This window comes from Syngnathus typhle, linkage group LG20 (genome assembly GCF_033458585.1).
Source record: "Syngnathus typhle isolate RoL2023-S1 ecotype Sweden linkage group LG20, RoL_Styp_1.0, whole genome shotgun sequence".
Classification (NCBI taxonomy): domain Eukaryota; kingdom Metazoa; phylum Chordata; class Actinopteri; order Syngnathiformes; family Syngnathidae; genus Syngnathus; species Syngnathus typhle.
In genome coordinates, this window is record NC_083757.1 from 5365548 (window position 1) to 5390930 (window position 25383).

General features: G+C 43.6%; 5 protein-coding genes and 1 long non-coding RNA gene across 10 annotated transcripts; 3 read left to right on the top strand and 3 right to left on the bottom strand.

The window, feature by feature from the left end:
• Positions 1-117: 117 nt before the first annotated feature.
• On the top strand, positions 118-3552 carry ptpn2b (protein tyrosine phosphatase non-receptor type 2b). The gene is made up of 10 exons (XM_061266787.1): positions 118-364; positions 568-658; positions 733-833; positions 921-1019; positions 1139-1276; positions 1346-1555; positions 1664-1825; positions 1888-2030; positions 2180-2254; positions 3010-3552. Exons 1-10 carry the CDS (start codon positions 308-310, stop codon positions 3029-3031), a joined length of 1098 nt encoding a protein of 365 aa, XP_061122771.1. The 5' UTR covers positions 118-307; the 3' UTR covers positions 3032-3552.
• A 306-nt stretch (positions 3553-3858) lies between these two features.
• Positions 3859-5611, bottom strand: psmg2 (proteasome (prosome, macropain) assembly chaperone 2). The gene is made up of 7 exons (XM_061266813.1): positions 5361-5611; positions 5022-5193; positions 4901-4959; positions 4707-4825; positions 4404-4586; positions 4214-4334; positions 3859-3988 (listed from the first exon to the last, which is right to left on the bottom strand). Exons 1-7 carry the CDS (start codon positions 5415-5417, stop codon positions 3911-3913), a joined length of 789 nt encoding a protein of 262 aa, XP_061122797.1. The 5' UTR covers positions 5418-5611; the 3' UTR covers positions 3859-3910.
• Positions 5612-5765: 154 nt separating this feature from the next.
• On the bottom strand, positions 5766-7664 carry zgc:136493 (uncharacterized protein LOC692276 homolog). 2 transcript variants are annotated; one of them, XM_061266798.1, is made up of 6 exons: positions 7572-7664; positions 7043-7412; positions 6719-6890; positions 6288-6466; positions 6099-6195; positions 5766-6021 (listed from the first exon to the last, which is right to left on the bottom strand). In XM_061266798.1, exons 2-6 carry the CDS (start codon positions 7407-7409, stop codon positions 5850-5852), a joined length of 987 nt encoding a protein of 328 aa, XP_061122782.1. In that variant the 5' UTR covers positions 7410-7412; positions 7572-7664; the 3' UTR covers positions 5766-5849. The 2 variants fall into 2 exon arrangements, with proteins under 2 accessions (XP_061122782.1, XP_061122780.1); XM_061266796.1 differs by having other exon boundaries at positions 7510-7654.
• A 2297-nt stretch (positions 7665-9961) lies between these two features.
• Positions 9962-15245, top strand: LOC133144263 (neurocalcin-delta B). Its single transcript, XM_061266828.1, has 4 exons — positions 9962-10171; positions 12501-12930; positions 13377-13482; positions 13714-15245. Exons 2-4 carry the CDS (start codon positions 12553-12555, stop codon positions 13806-13808), a joined length of 579 nt encoding a protein of 192 aa, XP_061122812.1. The 5' UTR covers positions 9962-10171; positions 12501-12552; the 3' UTR covers positions 13809-15245.
• Positions 15246-15694: 449 nt separating this feature from the next.
• grhl2b (grainyhead-like transcription factor 2b) lies at positions 15695-25102 on the bottom strand. Of its 3 annotated transcripts, XM_061266757.1 has the most exons (18): positions 24529-25102; positions 23887-23990; positions 23325-23440; positions 20258-20447; positions 20057-20124; positions 19646-19982; positions 19501-19559; positions 19264-19420; positions 19088-19199; positions 17831-17925; positions 17349-17507; positions 17170-17227; positions 16951-17090; positions 16828-16865; positions 16649-16740; positions 16479-16564; positions 16330-16394; positions 15695-16247 (listed from the first exon to the last, which is right to left on the bottom strand). In XM_061266757.1, the coding sequence occupies exons 4-18, from the start codon at positions 20321-20323 to the stop codon at positions 16133-16135; spliced, it is 1647 nt and encodes a 548-aa protein (XP_061122741.1). In that variant the 5' UTR covers positions 20324-20447; positions 23325-23440; positions 23887-23990; positions 24529-25102; the 3' UTR covers positions 15695-16132. The 3 variants fall into 3 exon arrangements, 2 of the variants coding, with proteins under 2 accessions (XP_061122741.1, XP_061122739.1); XM_061266755.1 differs by lacking the exons at positions 23325-23440; positions 23887-23990; positions 24529-25102 and adding an exon at positions 21721-21863; XR_009710620.1 differs by lacking the exons at positions 15695-16247; positions 23325-23440; positions 23887-23990; positions 24529-25102 and adding an exon at positions 21721-21863 and having other exon boundaries at positions 16341-16394; positions 16946-17090.
• LOC133144281 (uncharacterized) lies at positions 21800-24254 on the top strand. 2 transcript variants are annotated; one of them, XR_009710631.1, is made up of 4 exons: positions 21800-21940; positions 22110-22193; positions 22519-22546; positions 23076-24254. It is a non-coding gene; the product is annotated as an uncharacterized LOC133144281 (long non-coding RNA). The 2 variants fall into 2 exon arrangements; XR_009710632.1 differs by lacking the exon at positions 22519-22546.
• Positions 25103-25383: the final 281 nt, after the last annotated feature.

The window sequence follows — 25383 nt, forward strand, 5'->3', positions numbered from 1 at the left end:
AACATTACGTGGATATTATTTATGTTTTTTAGTTATCTATCACAATTTAAAAGAAAGAGAAAAAAAAAAAGAGTTGTCGCCTTTGACAACTGCCGGAGGACCCCTTTTCCGCGCATGCGCCCAACCTTAAACGTCATCTAGCGAAAAGTGACGACCAGCTAAAGAAAGCTTACCATAGGGAAGTCATAATTCCTCTTTAACACGTACGTTCAAAAGAAGCTCCTTTGTTTTTGTTAACATCATCTGGATCGGCTGACGACATGAGTTAGTCTTGGCAGGTCATTACACTGGGATTACCTCGGTGAAAATGGAGCGAGAGTTTGAGGACATAGAGTCGGAGGGCCGGTGGCACAAATTGTACATGGTAAGTGAAGTTAGCATGTTGCTAACGTTTAACAGACTCCAGATCAGTTGTGTGTGTGTGTAATATTGACAATAGAACCAGGATGTCCACAGACTGAAAAAAAAAAAAGTAATAGGTATACACTTAGGAAGTATACCGACTGTACTTTGATGATTAATACTATCAAACCTATCATTGTAATAATTTCTACTGTTACTTTACAGGAAATCCGATGTCAGTCACATGAGTGCTCCTATAAAGTAGCCAAGTATCCTGAGAATCGCAGCCGCAACAGATACAGAGACGTCAGCCCATGTACGTTTAGGACACCGCTTGTCTCCAACAAACACAATACTCGACATTAACTTGCTACCGCTGTCCCCCCACAGTTGACCATAGTCGTGTGAAGCTGAAAAGCGCAGACAACGACTACATCAACGCCAGCCTGGTGGTGATGGAGGAAGCACAGAGACGATACATATTGACTCAGGCAAGTTGTGGGCATTGAGATACACAAGTGGGAATGGACACTTAAAATAACTCGTAGCTAACATTTTTCTGTTGTCCCTGTCTGCAGGGTCCCCTCAGGAACACGTGTGGCCACTTCTGGCTCATGATCTGGGAGCAAAAGACCAAAGCCATTGTTATGCTTAATCGGGTGATTGAGAAAGGCTCGGTAAGCATCACAAAAAGTGATACTGGGCATCTGTTTACATTATAGCTTCATTCCTACATATCGTAGGGATGTCCTATCGTAGAGCGCCTCATCACTTTTCTTTCTTCGTTGTCCGATAGGAAAAGTGCGCTCAGTACTGGCCTGTGAGCGAGGAGCGTGAGATGGCTTTCAAAGACACGCGGTTCTTGGTCACGCGGCTGTCAGAAGACGTCAAGTCTTGCTACACCACCAGAGTGTTGGAGCTGCAGAACATTAGCGTACGTGCTTATTAATCTGGCTCGTTCACTACCTTCTCTATTTTTTAATTTCCAAATCTATTCTCATAGACTGGGGAGAAGCGGGAGATCCACCACTTTCACTACACATCATGGCCCGACTTCGGCGTGCCCGAGTCACCTGCGTCTTTCCTCAACTTCCTGCTAAAGGTGCGCGAGTCAGGGGCACTGGGGGCAGACAACGGCCCAGCCGTGGTGCACTGCAGCGCGGGCATCGGACGCTCGGGGACTTTCTCGCTGGTGGACACGTGTCTCGTGCTGGTGAGCTTTGATTTGGAAATAATATCGACACCGGTAGTAATATTAGGCCGCCTGACATGAGGTGAGCATCTATTGCTATCTTTTGAGGCATTTATGTACATCTGACAGATGGAGAGAAGGAAAGAAGAGTCGCCATTGGACATCCGCAGGATCCTGTTAGACATGCGGAAGTACCGCATGGGTCTCATACAGACACCTGACCAGCTGCGCTTCTCCTTCATGGCTGTCCTTGAGGGAGCAAAGTGCATCATGGGAGACTCGTCCGCGCAGGTAAACGCGCTCATAACGTCGACAATCGGAACGACAAAACACGTCTACTTCCCGTCTCGCAGACTCAGTGGCGAGAGTCGGCCCGGGAAGACCAGGAGCCCACCGCCGACCCGCCGGAGAAATGCAACGGCGGCCAGCGGGCGGGACCGCCTGGCAAGGAAGACGAGAGGCCGAGCCAGTCGCCTGACCAGGACAACAACACACAGTTAGTATAGATTATCAACCCATCAATGATTTAAGCGTTGTTGTTTTTTAGGGTTATTTGATCCATTAAGATGAGTTCTTTTGTCCCAACTTGATGAACTTCAAAGCCAAATTGGCCAGCTTTAATCCTATGTGTTTGATTTTGGACAGCAAACGACGCAGGGATGACAGTTTCTCCATAGCTCAAAGCCAAAGGATCAACGACGCCGACAGAAAGCGGAAAAGGTGGTTACGCCGGCGCGCAAATGCAAAATTTTCCTTGATTTCCACTTAAGGTCCACATACCAGATTACGTCTTCCCAAGCAAGACGATTCAGTTCATGGACCTTAAGATGGATACCAAGGATCATAGACAACAGCTTTCCATAATCACTGTGACAACACTCACATGCACTCCATTTTCTCTCAATGTGCTGTTCTCTCCTCGCACAGTTTGGGCTGCATTTGCTGCTCGTGACCCAGCACCCTCAGTTTTACGGTTTACAAATAGCTCCTGATCTCGTATGTCCCCCCTGCGTGTGCTGTGTTTTTTTATCTTTTATTTTATTTTATTCCTTCTTCCATTCTGCTGTGCTTTTGTTTTGACAAGTTGCTAGGCAACCGTTTGGAATTGTTTTGACTGCGTGAATGTGTTTTTGTTGCACGTTTGCATCGAAATCATAAGTTTTCCGATATGGCAAATGTGTTGAAAGTATTTTGTCAATATCTGAGAACGACTATGGTGGACTAGTAAACTGTCTTAACAGTTAATAATTTCACACTGGAATTCCCCCCCCTACTGCTTTTTTTTTTAAGCCTGCATTTTGTGCTGGAAGGGACAGAAAGTCACAACACATGTTGTAGTCCACCAATTGGAATGCATGCGATGAATCCCCAAGTTGCCAAGGGGCATACATCGTAGTCATCTCCTGCATTTGGGGTTGATTTTCGTTGTTACGTCGAGACAACTTTTACATATTTTTGCTTTTGTTTCATGACAGAACAAAGACCAGCGACTTCTGACACAGCTCCACTAATCCAGCTGCCATCAACGAGAGAAAGAAAAAAAAAATCGGCAGGGAAAACACCAACCTCTCTGTTCTGCTTATTCTTCGCCAGCACCTCATGTTCCTCGTCCTCTCCAAACTGTTTACAACACACGGCCACTCAAAAAAAAGAAAGAAAAATAAATCACACCAGCATTTCTTCAAATGTTTTTTTTGCAGCAATTGTCATACGTTTATACAGACTGATATAAGACCTATGCATTGACAGGTTCTAATTGTTCAGATGTGTATTTTTGGGTAGGAGAACTTTTTTGATAAAAATGTTCTATTTTTTTTATATTAAAAAATGTACCTCAAATGAAGTAAAGGCAACGGCATGTACAATTGTACATTTTTCTTTTCTTAAAAGTTTGCGATGCAGTATATATTAGAAGTATGTTGTGCAACATTTAAACCCAGAGTTTCATGAAAAAAGTAAAGGCAATGATTTTTTTTCCTACGTTCTCCTAATAAAAAACAGTTATGTAATTTACATAATGTATGGAACTCTTGTGTTAAACAATTAGTACAGTCATTGCTTAATTGTTTTCCACCTGTTATTTGAAAAATACAACGGATACATTTTGAGCATGGAAGCTCTCAAACGTGCCCCTGACAATTCCGCAATACAAAGCGTAGGACGTGCTAAATTGAAAACTTGAGGGGGCTGTTTATCGTTTTTGTTTCAGAGTCGAGTTACGGACGAGGTGGGGGCTGAACTGCTGGGAAACACTGCGTTGGCTTTGGGCCAAGCACTTTCAGTTAGTCAGGGACCAAATGAGGTCAAGCAAGAGAAACATTCACTCTGGCTCTTGATAGATTTTATTGAAATATAGAACAAGGGTTACAAAAAAATTCAGAAAAGGGCTGGAGGGATGCCGCTCCCAAACAGAAGATTCCAGGAAGTTGGAATCTTCCATTTGGGCTCCCGGTTCTGAAAGAAAGTGGCAAATTGAAACTTAGAATGGCACAGATATTAAAACGCTACAGTATACACAGAAACCATTGAATCGTGTTGCTAAGAAAAACAGCAGCACCCGAATCTATTAGCTTTCCCATTACAAGTTAATCGTGATTAGTTATTTTGATCTAATATCAGATGTTTTTTCCGAGTTTTGTGTCATTGAGGCTTTTCCCATCAAAGTATTTAGAGACTTACCGGGTTGTCCAGCAGATGGAGCCAATCGTCCATATGATTGACAAGCGCCAAGGCGTCAGGTACATTGTCACCCTCCGAGCAGAAGATGAGCAGTACTGCCAGCGGAACGTCCTCGGTGCAACTTAAACAGCACCGCATCCTTAACGCGCACATTCCTGCTGTGGACTATATCAACAAACAAATGCCTTACCTGTCTATGTAGAGGCCTTTAGTAATGCCTCCACCAGGGACGTAGAGTCTTGGCTCTTCAGCTTCGGCGTCTAAACGTCCCGGGCAAATGGGCATCCTCTCCATCTCAATCCAGCCCAGATCCTTGAAGGCATCGCCGATACACTTCTGCAGGCTTGGCGTGACCAGGTACCTTAATGGGGTCCTAAGAACAAGCACGCAATTTATCATGACATATCAAAGCAATTTTTTTTTTTTCTTTGTGACTAATTTTGGTTCTGATATTGACTAAGGTTTAACATAAAGATTAGTATTGTTGCGCTACCCTTGCAGTTGCTGGTCATCTCTTTGGTAGGCATGGCTGCTGGAGAGAACCACTGCCCGGGAGAAGCCACTTGCCTTGATCCAGGACAGCAGCAGTTGACGGAAACATCTAGATTTCCTCTGCGAGGTGGGGGGGGATTTAATACAGTCTCCTTCTCGTTTTATGTTTCTCTGATCATCACTTGATTGACATACCTTGACAATTGGTGCTCTGAGCTGAAGAACTGCTAGCTTGAGCTCAGGTGCAGCAAAGACTATTGACAAGAACATTAATTGTTATCATGGATTGTGGAGATTTTAGAAACTGGGGATTCACCTTCTGCGGCTGTATGTAGCTCATCTGCGTCGTCCTTGCCAGTGGTGTATGGGTTGTTGCCCGCCATGGGAATGAGGCAGTCCGTGTGCAGAAAACCGACCCTGGGCAGGTTCAAGGTGGATATGAGGAGATCCACCGCCAGCTGCCCCACGTTGCCCACTGCCACCGCGGGCTAATATTAAGAGACAAACTCTCACAAATTAACAGGTGGTACATGCGTTAAGAATTTTTACGTAATTTTATTTCGGATTAAGATTAGCAAGAGTCGGATGAATACAACAGACGTACGTATCTCTCGTTTTGGATTCGTAATAAACGGTGTACATTCGCTGGACTCACCAAAACAAGCGTGAAATCCTTAAACACAGGCGTAGCGTTTTGTGAAGTGATAAACATGGTTGAATTACGTGACTTTAGTTTACAATCAAACGATCAAAACATTCAAAAGCTCGCCCAGATTTCATGTCAAACGCTCTGAGGTCCTTCGAGTCTGACGTCAACATTGAGGACCTTATAAATGCCTGTCATTAAAGCGACTCAAATGAACTCTTGAGAAACATTTCAAATGGTAGTTGCTAGAATATTACATTATGTCAATCAGGCGTTCAAATTTATATTCCGAAGGCATAAGTTATTTTATATTTTCACAAACTGGGCGGTTTGGTTTTAAACAGGCAGATGCGAGTAAGCCGTGCGTTACGTTGAAAACGTCATCGTTTATAGCCATTAATAACAAATACCTAATAATAATAAAAATGTTGGTTTTTTAATTGAAAAATACACGTAACTGTCCAGAACCAATATGAATGTTAAAAGTGTTCTTTAACATTATTGGGAAACTAATGATAAGCATTTCAATTCATCAGGCATGGGTTCTCCTCTAATGGCAGCCAGGGCATTGTCGACCATCTTCTCCACAATATTTCTGAGGGTGGTGATGGTCCCGACGCCAAGGTGAGGGGTGATCAGCACGTTGGGAAGGTTGAGGAGAGGATGATCCCTAAGTCAAATGGAGAACGTGATGACAGATAAGCCACTGAGACTTCAGTTAGAGATGCTGTGATTGAGAGTGAGAACCTTGGGAGAGGTTCAGGATAAGTCACATCTAAAGCAGCTGCTCGTATGGTCCCGGCTTTCAGCGCCTTAACCAACGCGACCTGGTCCACCACTGCACCTGAACAAAGAAACAATACAAAGATGAAAAAAAAGGTGAATTCACAAAAGGAGAACCCCAAATATGTGGATGTTCACTATCTACCACCCAACCTCTGCTGATGTTGACCAGTGTGGCGGTGGGCTTCATGAGAGCCAGCTCCCTGCTGCCAATGAGGCCGGTGGTTTCCGATGTCAGGCACACAGATAGCACCACAAAATCAGACCGGCCCAGCAGGTTGTCCATGTTCTTGCAGTAGCTCGCCCCCAGCACTTGCTCCTCCTCCACACCTCTGAGAAGGGACAAATTCTCAAAGTAAACATAAATTAATCCGTTTTGTCTATTTAGTGAAGCAAATGCAGTGGACGCTTTTATGTTTGGGGGGAGTTCTACTTGTTTGAATGTATCTGAGACATTTTATTTTCTAGGTGCTTTTAATTTTGACAGGATTCAGGAATTAAATGCATGTCAATGCTCTCATGGGTTTGATCAGCATTGTTTATGCAATTAATCTTGCGCTTACAGAAATTAGAGTACATTTTACCTTCTGTTTCTGTTACAATAGAGAATCTTCATATCAAATCCTTTGGCCCGCTGAGCAATTTTGCAGCCAATAGTTCCCATTCCAATGATTCCCAGAGTGGACCCTGAGACCTTGATGCTACCCAGGTATTCTGGCATGACACTGGTGTCGGGGTCCATCATGATTCGGTGACCTACAAAGACAACGGTACTACATGTAGTATGAGACAAACATAAAAATATCACACGTAGCAAAGACTCTCCTCAACTTTGATGGAAAATGTAACCATTCACATAATCATTTCTAGCATTCCTCCCAAGCTACAAGTCTACTAGCCATAATCACCTTCAACGATATTGCGCGCTGATGCGAGGAGGAGCGCCATGGCCATATCCGCCGTACAATCACTGACCACCCCGGGCGTGTTGGCCACCTTAACCCCCAACCGGGCAATGTAGGGTAGGTCCAGGTGGTCATATCCCACCCCTGCGCTAGCGATCACCTGGAGCGCCGGGAGTGAGCTGAGTAGCACCGGGGTGACCTGCGGGGTGCATGCCCATATAAACAGAACCTGGATTGTGGGGCCATGCGCTCCCGGGTCCTTCAGGAAGTCCTGGTAGAGGACAAGCCTGAAGTGCTGCCTAAATTTGTCCAGGAACTCCTCCAAGATGCCCTTGTCGAGAATCAGAGCCAACGGTTTGTTGCTGTCCATTGCCTGAAAGAAAAGTAAAGAAATATATAGGACAAAATGATACTCAAACATTTCCTTCACAAATGATATAAAAAGCGTCTCTTGTGAAAATTGGACCCACCCTCAATTTGCGGACAGAGTAGGAAAAAATTGAACTGAACTAAAAAAACGGAACATCCATACCTGTAAATGGTCCCTCAGAAATACACCGAGCCTGTCTTGCGTGTATAAATCACCTGTTTATGATGAAACACTGGTCTGGTATGTGTTGGCATTTGCATTCGAGGGAGGGCCTTCACTTTGCCTCAAGCAAACAGGAGGAGGAACTTTCCTCGTCGTCTTTACAAACTGAATCTTGTTTAAAAAAAAAATGCTTCCAAATTGTTTACAATTGTGTCTCGTTAAATCAAAATAATATTGGTCTTCATGCCTCTCTTTGGCAACAACATTTATATATTTCCCCACTCACTGCAAATTGATTGGACTAAAAAAAAGATGTTAAATTGATGCATTAGTTACCTTGTGATGTTGATGCAAGCCCTTTGCTTGAAGCAGCTTCCACTCCTTCAGCAGTCTCAATTTAACTCTGTGGATAGTTAATGTATCAGCAATTAAAAGAGCTTGCGTAATATTAAAATACATTTTAACAGATACCTAGCAATGTGCGTGTTAACCAGGTCTGTGTTTGGTCAATCATCCACATCGGGGTTTTTTGGGGGGAGGAAAATGTTGCCCAATCAGTAAAGTCTTGTGATGACTATAGAATAAAAAATTGAGTGGATTAGTAGCTAATATGATAATGATATTACCGTGCATGAACCTTTGATCATGTGCAACAAATTTGATCTTGGACTAAAAAACACAACCAATCACTTTCAACAGCCTCCTATCGTGTCACATATTCCAATTTGGACACAGATGTTGCTGCACGAGAGGGCCTCGGGAAAGCCGCTAAAAAACACATGGCAGCACACCTGCCAGCTCCTCAATGGGTTCCTGCGAAGAAGCTCAACACGCCATTGCTCAGCATGTCCCTGCTTGAGAATAAAGTCACCTGTAATCCAGTCAAGCTTGGCCGTTAAATCCGCCAATGGTGACGCACGGCGGCCGCTGCGGTGAAGCAACAGGTCAGCCAGGCCTACCCTTTCCCACGGGGCGCAGAAGATGATGATCTTAGTCAAAGTCTCTTGCTACCTAAAACAGCAGCACCTAGCACAAGAAGAGAAATTGCAGTTATTCGGGAGATGTTTGTCTAAAGCGATATAATTTGTGCATGGAGTCGACTGTGATTTTACAAAATGCCGCACGATACAAGAAAGCGCTTTCTTGCATTGAGTCCAATTATCCAATGAGATAAATCTCATGGCAGTAAATGGCCACCGCTGGAGGCGATCCAAGGTTGACACTGAGTGGTTAGGTAAGCGATAATCGCAGGAGCTTGGTGGATCGTCTTCTCCCGTGCAGATCAACGGCTTCTCAATGCCCGCCCCCCCCTTCGGAAAGCTGATGTTACCTAATGATGCCGCCTGTTGATGCCTTGGGGCCACCTCGCCACGTTCACTTTGTTTCCACCAAAATGCACAGTGGGGTGGGGTAGACAGCTGGTCAGATCAATGTTATGCAAAGCTATTAGTCAGATGCTGCCGATTCCCAGCACTCAGGCGTTCTCTGCCTCGGGGGTCCAAACTAGCCCAGCGGATTATGTGGATAAAAGGTCAACATCTTCACATTGTCCAACGACAGGGGAGCGTGGCGCCGAATTACGCTGGCGTGCGACATGACATGCATTAAGGCATTGATGTTATGTCATTTTAATGCATCCATTTTGAGAGCAGATTATGTGCTTCATACTATAGATGAGATTATTTTTGGGAAATATATGGGACAATAAATCCTAGGAATAAGAGTACGCTATATATTTAGCTATTACAGCCATTTTAGGGCAAATAGCTCATTTTCCAGGGTTCAAAGTTCTCCACAATGCTCCCTGACCTCTGTTGATGTTTTGTGGTTGCCATTTATTGAGATTCAATCCTTCTGGGAAAGCACTTACTGAAGGCAAAGAACATGATTCATTCCAAACCAGCATTCAATGTGTCAGCACGCTCTGCGTGGTCAGCCTGCTGACTCAGCAGAAGGGAGAGAGGGCCCATTCTAAGGCCATTAAGAAAACACGCCCAGGAACAGCGGCTGAATAAGCCGCGGCGGCTTTGTGTCCTGCTAATCATCTTAAGGTAAAGGCAAAGCGTGGCTGCAAATGTGCCTGCATGAGGACACCTGTACCGTACTGAGAGGCTGGTGACCATCAGAAGTATTTCAGTTTTATCATGCAATGGTAAAAAATAAGGGGGGGGGGGGAATGCAATGCTAAACTATAACAGAATCTAAATTAAAATCGTGCAATCTATCCATGTATCGATCAAAATATTAATTTTCTGTACATTATGGTGAAAGTGTACCTAATAAATTGTCCAAACGAACCACTGGGTTTTACGTTGCCAGGCCAACGGGGCCTCTCATTGGTCACCTACTACCCACGTGACGCTTAGGCTTTGACGTCACGCCTCGAGGATTGCCCAGTTTGCAGTGTGTACGTCCAGTCACAAGCGAACGACGAGAGCCGGAGTTTGGACCGAGACCCAGCCGGGGAACTGCAGCTTCCCGTGTGGCTTCTCGCGACTTGTCGCCGCCTCTTTGTCCTCTCGGAAACTTTTGTCTCAAATTGTTATGGGCCATTAAAGACACTTTTTGGAGGCTCTTCCACACATCGACTTGAAAGCGAGGTAAGTTGTACGGTCCCATCGCCCTCTCCCCCCCCCCCCCCCCCCATCTCCGAGGCACTTTGGTAGCTTCCTGGTTGTTTTGTTACTGCACAGGTACGCCAACAGGTCGACGCAACGTTAGATAAACTTATTTTGCACAACGTGTTTTAGTCTTGCAGAGAAGATTCTTGCAGCGGATAAAGCTTAGCTACTTCTGCTTAATCGGATGAGGCTGCTCCACTCGGTATCTATATATGAAGCCCCCAAAGGGAGACATGCTTCCCAATGCATTATGAGCTTTTTGTTCAATATGTTTCAATTAAAACAAACAAACAAATGTAACTTGCTAGCAAATCTTTAGTGTTTCAATTTACCGAGACAAATTCCTAGATGCATGCGCTGAATTTTAACGTAGGGTCCATATTGAAACGTAGCTGTCAATTTATGTCTTTGTGGTGTAAAAAAAATCAATCAAACCTCAGAACTCATTGGAAAATAAAAGCTAAAGCATTGACTCCACAAGTGTGTACACAGTACTTGGAACAGGAGCAGGAAAAATACCATCCATCAGGATGACATGATCAATTGTTATGTTTACATTTAAGGATTTCAACTTCAAGACTCTGCAGTCCTTCCCACTCGACCAACTAAGCTATAGAAGGAAAAAATAACGTCACAGATCTAGCTGATAAAGTTCATTGGTCACTGAGGCTTACAGGAATACCACTAGTGGTGATGACAGGGTGTTGTAAAAACAGAAATAGTAACCCAGAAACTAAAATAGTAACCCTAAAGACATTACAGAAGTTAAATGTGATGTTCTAAAGACACACACAGACAAAACAGAAGAAAACACAGAGACAGCGCGGGTGGAACCAAGAGCTAATAACCCCCTTGGAAGCGTCCTTCTGAACACTTCAAATGGCGACTTATGCTAAATCTGAAAGTTGGCTCTATTTGGGTAGATGCGGGCAACTGGCGGTTTGATTTGCTCTGATGTTGCCTGGACTTCAGTTAGGCCTCCATGCCTGTAGACTTAGACGCGGGCTCGCTCAAGGTTTAAAACAAACAGTGCCCTCTTTGTGCTATTCGCCAGCAGTTTGCTGCCACTGTTTGTCCAATCGACAGTCTGCTCACCAGTTTGCAGATGTCGTCCGCAACACTTTTTGGGTTTCATAAAGGCGCCTGTGTCGTGAGGATTACCCCCCCCCCCTCCCGCCAAGTCCCCCCCCCCCCAACACTGATAATGCGAGGTTGTGTTTGCGTAGCGACGATGGCTCGATGGAGGGACTTTGTTAAAAAGCAGCGAGAGTGACAAGCCGGCTTCAGTTGACGCAAGACAAAAGGTGTGTTAGCGAATCAAGCATCAGGAAGTGACACAGGAAGCGGTTTTTATGTACTCAAAAGTGGTGGGAGTAGTATTATCTCGGAGTTTGATCTGTTCCGGTTGCACTCGTTTAGTGGCAGTTGCAATCGTGTCGAATCTAGCGGACTCGACTGTATGACTGTCACAAGAAGAACCTTCATCCCCCGAAGCAGATGGTATCACACACCCCGAGTCGTCTTTCTCCTCGTCATGCACGCGCCAACCTCCTCTCACTTTTCAGGGGGATTAACTCCTGGTGCTCTTTAGTTGGGCTTTACCTGCGGGATATAAATGGAGACTCTTGATCATTACGTAAGCTGAAGACAAGATGTTCAGGAAAAGCCGCATAGTCCAAAACTAAAGTAAACAAACACAATGTAGCAATTGCTAATTACTCTTAAAACCTAAACCTTTAAAGAAAATGGGTTCGGAAATGAACGGCTAGACGAGGAAGTCTTTTTAACATCTAGCATCAAAGCGTTTCAATTTGATAGGTAAATCAAATGGCGTTGATTTACAATCGTCTTGCAAAAAGTCTTTTGAGCAATCAGCAAATGTTCTTTTGCATTGTTCTTTTGTTCTTTCACCTGAAATCAGTGGGACATGGCCTGACCATGTGATCCCCCTCGTGTCCATCTCGGCAAAGCCGCGATTATGTAACGTTTGTCCTGCAAGTGCAGGTAAGAGTCTTAACGGGGGCAGAAATAGCCTGGTTACTTCTGGCGTCTGCTTTGAGGGATGTTCAGAGAGGCCATCATCTCTTAGCTTCTTTTAGAATGTGCAACTCCCGTTGGGAACAGCCCAAAAATGAACACACTTATCCAACTTTGTATGATCTTCTGTGCTAGGTTTGAAGGTCCATGGTAGACAACCCTCCGTGTAACCCTTTCTCTGTATTGTCTTTTTTTTTTACTTTGAGGTGCCACAATAGCTTTACAGTATTATTTGGATGCTTCCTAACAACGTTCTTGTCGGTTCTTTCAGACGTCTGAAACCGCCACCACCCTCTCATCACACATCACTTTTACCATCAACCATGGGGAAACAGAACAGCAAGCTCCGTCCTGATGTCATGCAGGACCTGATGGACAACACTGACTTCACCGAGCACGAGATCACAGAATGGTACAAGGGCTTCCTGCGGGACTGCCCCAGCGGCGCCCTGTCCATGGAAGAGTTCAAGAAGATCTACGCCAACTTCTTCCCATATGGCGACGCCTCCAAGTTCGCCGAGCACGTCTTCCGCACGTTTGACGCCAACGGCGATGGCACCATTGACTTCCGGGAGTTCATCATCGCCCTGAGCGTCACGTCCCGTGGCCGGCTGGACCAGAAGCTCAAGTGGGCCTTTAGCATGTACGACCTGGACGGCAACGGCTACATCAGCAAGGCAGAGATGCTGGAGATAGTCACGGTGAGTCGTTGCTCAAGCTCGCTGCGTCGCATATATCCGCATGCCCGCAATGTAATTTTAGCAAGCTGCACTTCCTGCGGTGTTTAATTTCTAGAAGCTGCCTCTTGACTCAGCACCACATCCAGCTGCTGTGTGCTATTAGGGAGTGCCGACAACCTTCCTCGTTTTTTTTAGGGATCAAGGGTAACATTAGGGTATTCATTTTAAAATGAGTTCATATCAAAGTGAAACAAGTGGAACTTGACAGTGAGAAGAGCAATGTGAACATAGTCCAAACTTCAAATAGAATTTAATCACTCACTTGAGTCTTGGTGTGCAGCTTCATGTCAAAGGTCGTTCGTCTCGAGCAAAATTAATACGTTTGAGTCTGTCATCGACGCTGGTTGGCATCAAGTTGAAAATGACTGAAATCCTTTCTCACGCTGTGATTGGTATTCTCCCCACAGGCCATTTACAAGATGGTCTCCTCAGTGATGAAGATGCCGGAGGATGAGTCGACGCCTGAGAAACGCACGGATAAGATCTTTCGGCAAATGGACACGAATCGAGATGGTAAGATTTTTATTCTGCATTTTAAGGGATTTTTTCCCATTGTGAGTTTTAATTCTATTAAAATTACAAGATTTTATTTCTCATTTAATGATATTTTTCCGCAAAATATTTTGTCAGGTCCTCCTAGAAGTATTTAAAACAATTAAAAGAAGTTCCTGTCATGATATATTTGCTTTGATTCAGTTGACATTTTACTGCTCCTTCTAATCGTACATTTTTTTTTGTGTTCAGGTAAATTGTCTTTGGAGGAGTTTGTGGAGGGCGCCAGGAGTGACCCGTCCATTGTGCGGCTGCTGCAGTGCGACCCAAGCAGCGTCGGCCAGTAAACGGCCGGATTGCTTCTCTTTCTAGCACCTCTTTTTTTTGCAATTAGTTCCTCAAAAAAAACACCATCTGAAGGACACCTTTGACAGACTGTATTGCTGTATGCGCAGGACTTGTTTTTTTTCTAAAATGAATTTAGGAGGTACCAAACTGCACTGAATCCATGGTTGCTGCTGCGCTTTTTGAATTGGGAAGAGTCAGTGGATGACCAGTACTGAAAAGTGAAGCATCTTGGGAAATGTAGTTCCTCTTAACATCAGAAGGATTTTAACGCACATTTTTTTGGGAGGAATAATACACAGCCCCTAATGAGGATCGTGCTGGCTAGACATTCAGAGATAAAGTGAATGTTGAAACCTATGTTTGTTTTTCTGCAGTATTATTGATTTTTAGAAGTTTAACAAAAGGCTCCAACTCCAGCTTGGTGCGAAAAAAAGATATTTTGTTTTTTTCTTAAATTGCACAGTAAAATCCAGGCTGTAACCATAATTCTAACCATTTTTTATATAGATATATATTATTTGAAAAAAAAACAACTTCAACTCAAAATCAAATGCTCTATTAAATGTCTATTAATGTTTAAAATGTCATAAATAATTCCCTTATTTATTTCCACCAATTTTGTTTAAATTCCCATAAATGCAAATGTTGGCCAGTGGACGAATCATTTTGGGTCTAATTGTATTTTTTTTCCTCCCAAAACTCCACATACCTAAAACAAAAATAGCTGTTTTAACGATATGTATAGTATTCCATTTTTTTTATGATGAATTCACCTTTAAAAATATGTAAATTATTGCAATGTTATGTTTTTCTTTTACTTGAAAGGACAAAAAAAGATGTATATTTATGCTAGACCAAGAGCACATGTATGGTAAGCAGAAATTATACCGCAACTCATACGCGTTTATTATTGTTCCCTAAAACCAAACGCGCGTATGTGCTTTATGATTATTTTCGCTTGCCGTACATTTGTGCGTTGCTATGCAGTCACGCACACAAAATAGCGTTGTGGGAAGTGACGTTTCCCCAATATGGCCGCTCACGCTACCAATTTGTCATGTGTTTATGTTTGTCATGCTTTAAAGCTGCACCAAATTTCACTTTCACTGACTTAAGTATTTTTTTTTATCCCTGCTGGTGTGAAGACACTTTTTTTAGTGGAAAGGAAACAATAATTTGAAAAAATAACTGTGATAATGACGGCAGAAAAGGCCGTTGAGTACTTCAGTCCCACTTCCATTAGCATTTTGTGGTCTAAGTGCCAAATATAGATGATGAATTTAAAAGAATAAATGTACACACAGTATTGTATCATTTATACTGTACAGTTGTTACCTGTCGAACAAACGAGGATGTCACTATTATTTTATTGGTAGATTTTGTAAACTTTGTGTAGGATGTCCATTTTGGTATTCAAATAAAGACGAAATAATCAAGTGGATGTTTTTGTCGACTCTCAGACCAAATAACAACCAAAGGAATTGGAAAAATATATATAGCAGAAACATTACAAAATATTACTCACCAACTTTATCTTGGGCTTCAATTAGCCGCATCTGCTAGCCGTATTCCGAGTTGTCCAACGACCGGTCCCGTAAAGTATCGTGGCGTTTGTTGTACGACGATGAATAAAGTTCTGGGCAGCACACAATTCATTTCTACGCGTTATTGGACATAATTCGGCGATAAAGATTCAATTTGGTGCCCTTGTACTTATATACCGCGGGTGACATGATTATACCGTTAGCTTCCAGCTAACGTCAAACTCGTCTGCGCATGCGTATATACTACCAGCGGGAGAGTGCGACTCATGGATTATTCAAAATCGATTATTTTCTTAAGCATTGTAGTGGAAACATGCATAACAGATGAGATTGATTACTGATATATTTCCATGGCACGTGTATTTATTCACTTTTTTTTAACAATGTTAACGTGAATAATAACATTTTCATATTTATAAAAGTCACGTGACGGCTCTTGTCAAAGGGCGACTTGTTGCAAAATTGCTGAAATGTGAAGTACTTGAAATTGATGGATACACAGATACATAAGAAAAATAAATAACAACTACCAAAAAACAACAACAATAAAAACAAATCAAGGTTGGCATGCATAGAAGCTGCAAAGAACTAATAAAGACTAGATGTTTACACAATGGGTGGGGGATTCGTCAATACAAATCAAGTCTATGTACACAATGACAAGACACTTTGTACAGTGGATCCATCAATATGGACTCCATTATTTCTGCCTTTAAGGACCAGCGACGATTACTCCGTGCAAGAGTAGCCCACAGTCTTAAAAATCTTTTTGGGTGTGCTCATATTTCAGTCAGCGTGACCTTGTAGGTGTCAGCGAAGGTTTCCATGTGCAGGATGAACGTGTCTTCGTTGGAATAGTGCTCGATGATGTTGTCGTCCATGTTCACCAGGATGCTGGTGAAAAAAGAAAAGGAAGGGAGTTACTACATAATAGCAACTTTTGCACCGTAATAATTTGCTGCTGAATCTGCCTCACCCTTTTTTGCTTTTCTTGTAGACCTTGGTGATCTTCTCCGTGGTCAAGTTGTATTTCTCAGATATCTGTAAATGGAAATGCTGATTGTGCTGTTTTGACACCCTTCACCCTGAAAAGAAGTAGCAACCAAAATGGCAGCCGCCACTCACCGCGTCCACGAGGCCTCGCAGCGTCGGCGACTTTAGCATGAGCGCGTCGAACACCTCATCTGTCTCCTTCCGGACATACAGCAGAACTGTGGTAGGACAAACATGTCATGTTATTAAGAGTAGCACGAGCGTGCATTACTCGTAATGTTCTTTCAGGCCGGCCTCCATACCTCTCTTGTTCACCTCCTCCTTGATCTGTTTCTGCGGCGACGGACACAAGTCGTCCTCGGACGGCCGGAACATCCTCTTGACCAGCACGCTCCTGATGCAAACATTGTCATGTAGTGCATCTCATTTGCATATCTCTTTGAGCTGATGTAAATGACACTTCACATTTGGGCACACTCACCCTTCTCGCTCCATTTCCTCTGTGTTGAAGGTGAACACCTGAATAGATTTGCTTTTATTTTATTATTTCTTTTTTTTTTTTAATGTCAACATTCTTGTTGAATGCTGCCATATCGTACCGTACCTGTCCGGCCCTCTGCAGGTTTCCAAAATGGACGTCGGGGATGAAGAGGACAGGTTGTGCTTCCAGGTCGGTCATGGTCTTGAAATATGTGGTATCCGATTTCTTGGGTACCGTTATAACACTGGCGCCTCCATCTTTACCTGGGTACAGTTTTTCATGGCTCCCGTTTACTGTTAATTTATCCTGAATATTCTCATAAAATTAAATCTATTGAGATACCTTTGGACTTCTTGCGGAACAGCTTTCTCTCTTCATCTCTTATCTTACGTTCTGCTCCCTGAAAGAAAGAAATGAAATACAAGGACAGGAAGCGAAAGAAAGAAATGCGGTGTGAACTGATATGACCACAAGGGGGAGGTATTGTGTTCAGATCAAACTGGTTTAGGATGGTGTCTGACCTTGTCACAGAAGACCTTGATCTGCGAGTAGGCCCTGTGCAGAGGTTTGTTGCTGCGATTATTGTAGCTGTAAGTGTCCATCTGGATCATCAGAGGCAAACCCTTGACGCCCTTCTGCGACGAAAAGTCCGTACTCAGGCAGTTGACCGTGATGAAGATCTGACGAACAGTGGGGTCATGTATTCATGCGTATTATATTTAGAAGTATGTGTCATAAATTGATCGCAGTAATTTGCCAACAACTGAATCAGCATGAGAAAAAAACCTGTCTCGCTACTTTTTATTTCTCAAGACTCCTCCGGCATGGGTAAACATACCTGACTGGTTTAAAAGGGGTCGAAATGTCAATAACTGTCATTTTGCAGTCTTTTGTCTGCACGGCCTTTACTACATAGATCGAATTTTTTAATTTTTTTGGTCCAATTAGATTTCAGCATCTGTGTTGCCAGGTCAATTTGATCTTTTTCAGCCGTTTTTCTTACCTTGGCCTCTTCGTTGACGTCCCACGTGAAGGAGATGGCATTGTAGGCGATTTCTTCGATGTTGCCGATGGTGTTGAAGCTTTCCTTGTAGTCAGCTGGGAGGAGAATCACAGCATTTAAAAAAAAAAAAAAAAAAGACAAAAAAAACCACAGAGTGGTCATTAAAAGTCACGAGCAGGTAGCCATTGTTTGTTCCTGATAAGCAACCCAATGGCGCACGCTTCAATTTGGAAAGATAAAGCCTTATCTGGACAGGACAAACAAACGCTGTGGCTTCAAAAAAGCCGCTCAACAAACTCTTTTGGGTGGTTGAGGAAGAAACAGGAGTGTCTTTGGAATTCTGTTACCTAGAGCAGCAAAGAGCCCCTTTTACATTGCCTATAAAAAGTTGCCAATGTTTTGCAGGGCATTTGCACCCAACTCTTGATACCCAGAAAATTGTTTTGGTACACATGGCCACAAGGGGGGCCGTTTTTCACAGAGTCTCGGTATTACGATTATATGTTGTGAAGGAATCAACATGCATGTTAGGATTTACTAGTTCCGCAACAGGTGCACAATGGAGACAGGAAACTAGGATCCCCCCCCTCCCCCCCTACACACACACACATAGGTTTTTAAATGAGCCCACGTATTCTATGACGTGGCCCCGAGGCACCTGCACATCACACACACACACACACACACACATCCTCTTTGCTGCTAGCTATTCAAATCAGCTCGACCAGCGGTTTCAGGTTGCGTCCACCAAGAGGAAAAAGGTGCAGGGCCGCCTGTGATTTAGCCAACAAGCTAGCCGGGCAGTTACGCCGGATTACTTTTTCTTGATTTGAGTCAATGTTTATTGATGATCCAATATGAAGCCCCCCATAATGCCAAAATTATTATTTGGAACGGACCGCGCATCTCCACATTCCACTCCTTGTCCTGACAAGCCATGTGTGCGTGAGTGTATAGTCGTACGCACGTGTGTGTGTGACATACCTCAAAGTTTTGGCGGGGGTAGCAGGCCCGAGCTTGTCAAACACACAAACAAGCCTCTCACACACATCAACAAGTCATAGAGAAGTGATTCCAGTAACAATTCTCTATTCTTCAGGTGTGTATGCGTGTGTGTGTCATGGTGGCCGTTTAGCCTGAAGGCGGGCAATGAGAAGGGTGGGGGCTTGTTTGCTCTCAGTGTGGTTTTTTTTTTTTTTTTTTACAGGCTGAGCGCATTCCAGCATTGGCATTAAAGTTAAATCAAACACATCTCACCGATGTCCAGGACTCTCTGCTTGGCCGTGTGCTGCCGGGAGTGCCAGTACTTCCAGTATTTCAGCTGCTCGTCTCTGTTTTTGTCCTCGCTAAACACCACCATGATCACACTCTGTGAAACGACGTAGAGGAGATGTATATTTGTTCGAAGGATTCATCACACTCGCCGCACTCACCCGCACTTTACTGATGGGGTGTCGTAGGCGTTTGTTAGCGCTGAGCTCGTTGAGGGTGACGGCGTAGAACTGGCCCTTGTTTAGGTAAGTCATGGGGCCCTCGCCCTGTTTCTGACGGAGCGAGCGAGTGGCATCCAGGGTGTACTGGAAGCTCTCGCTATGACATCACGGGATTTGTTAGACCTCATAACAAAACGGGGGGGGGGGCGCTTGTGTACACATTGGGTGGTGACTTACGTTCCGACCTGGTGGAACAAAAAGTCATCTGACGCCAGCGAGGAAGGCGTGTGGTACTTCTGGCGAGAAGAACAGCAAAATACAAGAGACACTTATATAAAAGGAGCTTTTCGTTAAATATTTGGGGACCGGATTCCTTCCTCACCGTGTCCCCTTCCTCGTCAAAGGGGCTGTCCGGCGGGCTGTGCTGGTCCTCCTTCACGTAGGAATTGTGGCTGACTGTGGTCACCTCGTAGGGGCTCTGCTCGTAGACCACCCGAGATGCCTCCTCGCCGTCCACGCGATAGTGGAGCCCGGCGCCCGTCGTCATGAAGACAGGCGCGTAGGACTCGGCCTTCACCAGGGCCACGGAGGGCGCCCCGCCAGCTCCGGGGCCACCGGGGTCTTCCGTGTTGAGCGACAGGTTGACGGGGACCGACTTAAGAACCTGGACACGGTTGTCCAACGTCTCGGCTTCGACGCCGTTGGGGTTACTAGGCGACCTGGACAAACACGTAGCAGTGATGCCAGAAACAGAACATGACTATTTGTTTAGCAATTTAGCATGTTGACCAACCTTTTCTCCTGCTCTTCTGTTATTTCCGCAACTTTGGGAGCGGTCAGGAGTCTCTTTTCTTTAGGAACCTGGAAGACAACCAGGCCGGACATTTGTAGATGCAGATCACGATTTATTTTAAAATCTTTGAAAGGTGAAATAAAAATATACAACTGAGATGCGCTTGCACAGTTTGAAGTGCAGATTATGCAGCTGAGGTACCTTGTAGTAGTCGTAGAGGAGTCCCAGGGCGTTGGCGCTGTCCTCGTCACCGTTGATGCTCATCATGGCCTTGGTGGCGGCTGTCAGCGGGTTCTCCAGGTAGGAGCGCCAAGCCTCATCCTCGCTGGTGTAGGCCCGCCGTACGGCTGGGAAGGAGCTCTCGTTGGGGACCACCACCACCAGACGCTTACTGGGCGGACACCATAGAGACACATTTATTTTATGAACCAGGGCTTGGTAATCCTTTCACATCATGGGCTAAGCTTGATTTTTAATTCAGACCGAAAGAGGAATCTAGGGAGTCTGACCTATGATAATCTGATCAGATTCAGTAAGTGCTGCTGTTTTTGTTAGCAACAGAGTTGTCACAGTCAAGAGGCTTAAGTTTAGTGGGTAAGACCACGGAGTACTACAACATGGCGTATTGTCACAACAACTTTAGTTTGGCCCAGTGTCAACTCGACGCCCGCCAAATGTTACACAGCACGCGATAGACATTAGCGGTCACGCCTTGGCCACACACACCTTTCAATAACACACACAAAAAAAGCAACTGGTGTGAGGAAATTGTATTGACTTTTTAATATTATTGAAAATCTATTTTTACATTTATAAAAAAAAACAAAAAAACTCTGGACTGCCTGTAATCTTGATTTTTTAAAAATGAATAATCAGATAAATATAGAATTATCTGTATATTCATACAAATGAGAAAAATATAATTTAATAATGAGAAATAAAACATAATTTTGCATAAAATATGATCTGCAAAATATAACCAGAATTGGTAGTAGTAGCAGCTATATCCATATATATGTTAGTGAAACCAACATCAGAATAAAAAAACATTTATTTGCAGACAAAAAAAAACATCGAAAACGCTTTGGGGCCGACTTTTTCTCCCCACAATTATTAAGTCAAATCAAGCTAATAGGGCCAAATGTATGTACAAAATAACGCCTCAAATCACATCAAATGCCAAAATTGCACAATTTAAGCTGTAGAAACATTTGGAAACATAAATGACTTCAAATTAAAAGTTCGAGAGGCACAAAGCATGTCAATACTAGCTCAGTGTTCTTGATGAATAATCACCCGCTATTAATGTGCATATTTACACAAGGCCGTAGGGTTCGTGCAGTGTAATGCAAAATGCAAATATTGAAATTAAAAACAGAATAAAAAACGTCCATGCACATTTGAAGGTATTTCCTTTGATTTAAAAAAAAAACAAAAAAACGGCGAATCCCAAAAATGTTTTCCCCCATTTCATCAGAGAACCACAAAAGATGAATAATGATTAGTATGCGACTATTCCTCAAATTCAAAATGTATTTTGCAGTATCCCCCCCTCCCCCCCCCCCTAAAAATGATTCCAAAGCGAGAAAGAAAAAAGAGTGGAACCCCCTCTCCCCAGTTTGGTCCGAGAATCAAAGATCGTCTCCACAGGTAAGATCACTTACTTGTCTGTCTCCTGTGACATATTTCACCTCCTCTCCCCGGCGTGGTGCCTGGTGGAACTGGACTTTCAAGTCGGAGCAGGTGATAAGAGGAGCGGGTTGGCAGAAGTTGGCGTACAGGTAAGTCCACTTTTCTTTTTTTTCCCTGAGTGTTTTTTTTTCTTCCAGTTCTCCTCCTCCTGTCACCCCCGCACCGCCACCCTCTCGTCTCTCCCGCCGGCAGGTAAACCCCGCTTTTTCTTTTTTTAACTATCCCTCCGCTCCCTTTCTGCATACAAAAAGTCGACTTGAGTAATTGATCACGATGTCAACATGATTTATATACACTTCAATACGACGATGTTTGTATTTGGCGTCGCTTAATCGCTTAGCTTTGGGAAATTCTTTCACAGCCGAGTGAGGGGAAGGTGAGGTCACCGCTCATTGGCTGCCCGGGTGAAAAAAAGCAGGCCGCTGATTGGCTGGAGAGTGACCAGGTAAAGAGCCCGCCTCTTCGTTTTGATATTTTTCAAAATATATTTTTGTTTTATGTAGCAGAATATATACAATATTAAAAAGTATATAAAATGTGTAGATCCAGCTAACTCGTGTCAAATGGAAGTCAGCACACACCTTCCACCATGTTGAATATTTTTCTTTTAAATTGTTATTTTTATCTTGAGTGTTCAATAAAATCAATCAATCGATGTGAATATGTGTAAATTAAGTTCAACATTATCCCTGTTATTTTTTTGTTGCTCTAAAAGGTTTCATTTGAATTGTGCAGGTTATAGGTCAATTTGTCTTGGTCTCATTTTTTAGATCACAAACCATTGCAATTGCATTAGAGGTGCGTAGACTTTCTTTTATATTCACTGCAATAGATTAATTGATCAGAAATAAAATCATTAGGAACATTACAATTAGCCAATCCATCTGTCCGTTTTGAAACATGGCCCTTGGGGCGCAAAAGTTTGCCCACTCCGTCGGAGCGAAGATAAAAAGCCAGGGAGGAGGCCTGTCATTAGTGACACAATGCCATTGTCCCTTTAATGAAGCAATTGTATGACCACATTGCAGTGTTTGGAATCGGCCAGGCCAACAGCAAACAATGCAGGTGCATGTTTGGCTTCTACAATCACCATCTCAATGCTAATTCGGCCCTGTTTACATAGCCGGACAGTTCAGGTAAAAGCCATCCGCCAGTAAAAATAGGATAGTGGCAACTTTTTATATTCCGTGTATTGATTATGCAACATATTTGGCATTTATGGATGCTTTTTTCCCCCGCAAAACGGTTCGGACAAAAAGACAAGTGCTCATTTGCGTGTGAAAGCCTCCGGGTGATCGTGTATGAAAATCGTTTTGTTTTTTTTAAGGAAAAGAACGCTCCGGGTTCAGTTTAACCGTCAGTGGTGTCGTCGTGCGTGCGTGTGTGTTGCAGGTATGTTCTTCTCGACTCATTTGTTTGTCAGAGCAGCTGCGGCCTTTGCAGCACTCTCCGTGTTGTGTGTGCTAGATAAATACAGGTGGAGTCGTTTTTCCTCAACCCAGCATACAAACTTAACATTGGGATAGGGAGGTGGAGTTAAAAGAGTTAATAATAATTGTGATAGCAAACCACGTACTTTTTAGTCGTTTCCACGAGACATTATGACAGTTGAAACATGGCGACTGCAAGCAGGCACGGGCATGACGTCGGCTCCCAAGACGCTCAAGAATTCCCTTGCCTCCTCCTGTGTTTCTAAAAGAAAAAAAATAAAATGCCTGACGTTTTTTTTTTTTACTTGTCCGGACTTGGCCCGTGGATTGGGAGTCAGCCTGTTTGGCGGCTCTAGAATCACGAGCGAGTGCAGGCAGGTGAGATGGACAGACGGAGAGAAAATATTTCACACAGATGTGAAGGACAATTCAATATTGCAGTTAATAAAAAAAAGAAAAAGAATTCCTGACTCATGGCAATTCACATTTATTCATTATTATCTACTTTGTTGTCCTTTGCCTATTCATGATCAGATTATATATTTGCCTATTATTTACAGTATTTTTTTATTTCCTCACTGTAAAGAATGAAATAAAAAAACAACATATGTATTTTTAGTTGATGAAATAATTGGCTCCCAGATTAGAAACGCAGCTCTCAAGCATAAAAGTCTGCCCCCCCCCCCCCCCCCTCAATCCAAAACATACCGCATCACGCAGATTGGTGTTATTGTGACTGCGCAGCGTTGAGTGTGTGCAGTTCGACTGGTCTGGCAGCATCGTGGCCAAACCGGTTGGTTGGAAACGGGAGGCTGAAAGGAGAGGAAGTGTCAAATGAAGAAGGTTAAGAGGTAGCTTCCTCTTACGGTCTGGAATAATTCTTTCACGTGACACAGGCTGAGGTGCTAACTTGTGGATTTGGGGAACATACGTTGGACCTGAAGGGACGAAAAGAAATCCCGTTTGTTTTCAAAGCTGTCATGTATTTATTTTGTCCGCTTGTCTATGCTTCCGTCATTTAATTGCCTTTGTGTCAGTTTCACAGTAAACTTTAACCCGGAGTGGCAAATGAACAACTTGAAGCGAGCACACTTGACTTCTTTTTTGGAGAAAAGGGAGAGTCTCCCTTCCCCCCCCCCCCCTTCAAAGTGATGTTATACAGAATATTGTCTTGACAGCATAAAAGGGAGAACAGGCATGAACTACATTTTAAAATTAGATTTGAACAAATGTATATGTGTGGAAGTTGTATACAGTTTCCATATCGTGGATTTTAAGGAGCATGTTTCCTTCCACATTCAGGACTTCATAGTTCCGATTTAAGCTTGTGATCTTTGAACTTCACGTTACCTCATCAAATATGTCGATGACGCCTCTCCAATCTCAGAAGGGAGATAATATTATCCGCAGTTAGACACTTGCTGACACCTGGAAGATTTGCTTTCAGACTGTCCACCCCCCCCGGGGCTCGACAACCCCACCCTGGGTCTTGTAATCTAGCAAGTCCCTGCACAACAGCAACAAGCCGCCCGCGGGCCACTCGGGCGTTCCCCTCACACACTTTCCCCCCCATTCACAAAAGGCTCATCTCGCTTTTCCTATGATGGAAAAAAAGAAGAAGCAGGAAGGTGATCAGGGCAAGCGGACGGCGTGATAGTTTTCTCACCAGGGTAGGATTTCAGTTGAATTGCATTGACATGATGTGATATGCTTTGGATCAATTCATGTAGTTTATCCTCTTTAGGGTCACAGGTGAGTTTGCTTTTGGATGACAGGTGGCTTTCACAATTACACTAAAACATTGATCTTTTTAAGCGAAAACCAGCAGTGCGGTCGTCAGTCAACCGCTCACACTCATCAATCCGTGATGAACGCCTAATTTTTTTTAATTACATTTACCTTAATACGTATAAAAGTACAATCAGAACCCATCTGTAAATGACAGCGACTTGGCTGTCATTACAAAAGCTTAGGGTAAAACTTTGTCGCCATCTTCTGGTCAGTATATGAAATGGGTCCGTGTACCTTGCGTTCATTGTCTTGCACATTTTGAAACGTAGTTCTGAAAAAAAAAACCAGGGCATTTTTCGTTTTTTTCAGGAATTGTAACTTACCTGAAAAATAAATATGGGAGCTGTGTTTTATGTTTTTTGTATTCGGTCTGGCAGAAGTTTGAAGAAGACGGACTACAAATGACGCTTACTC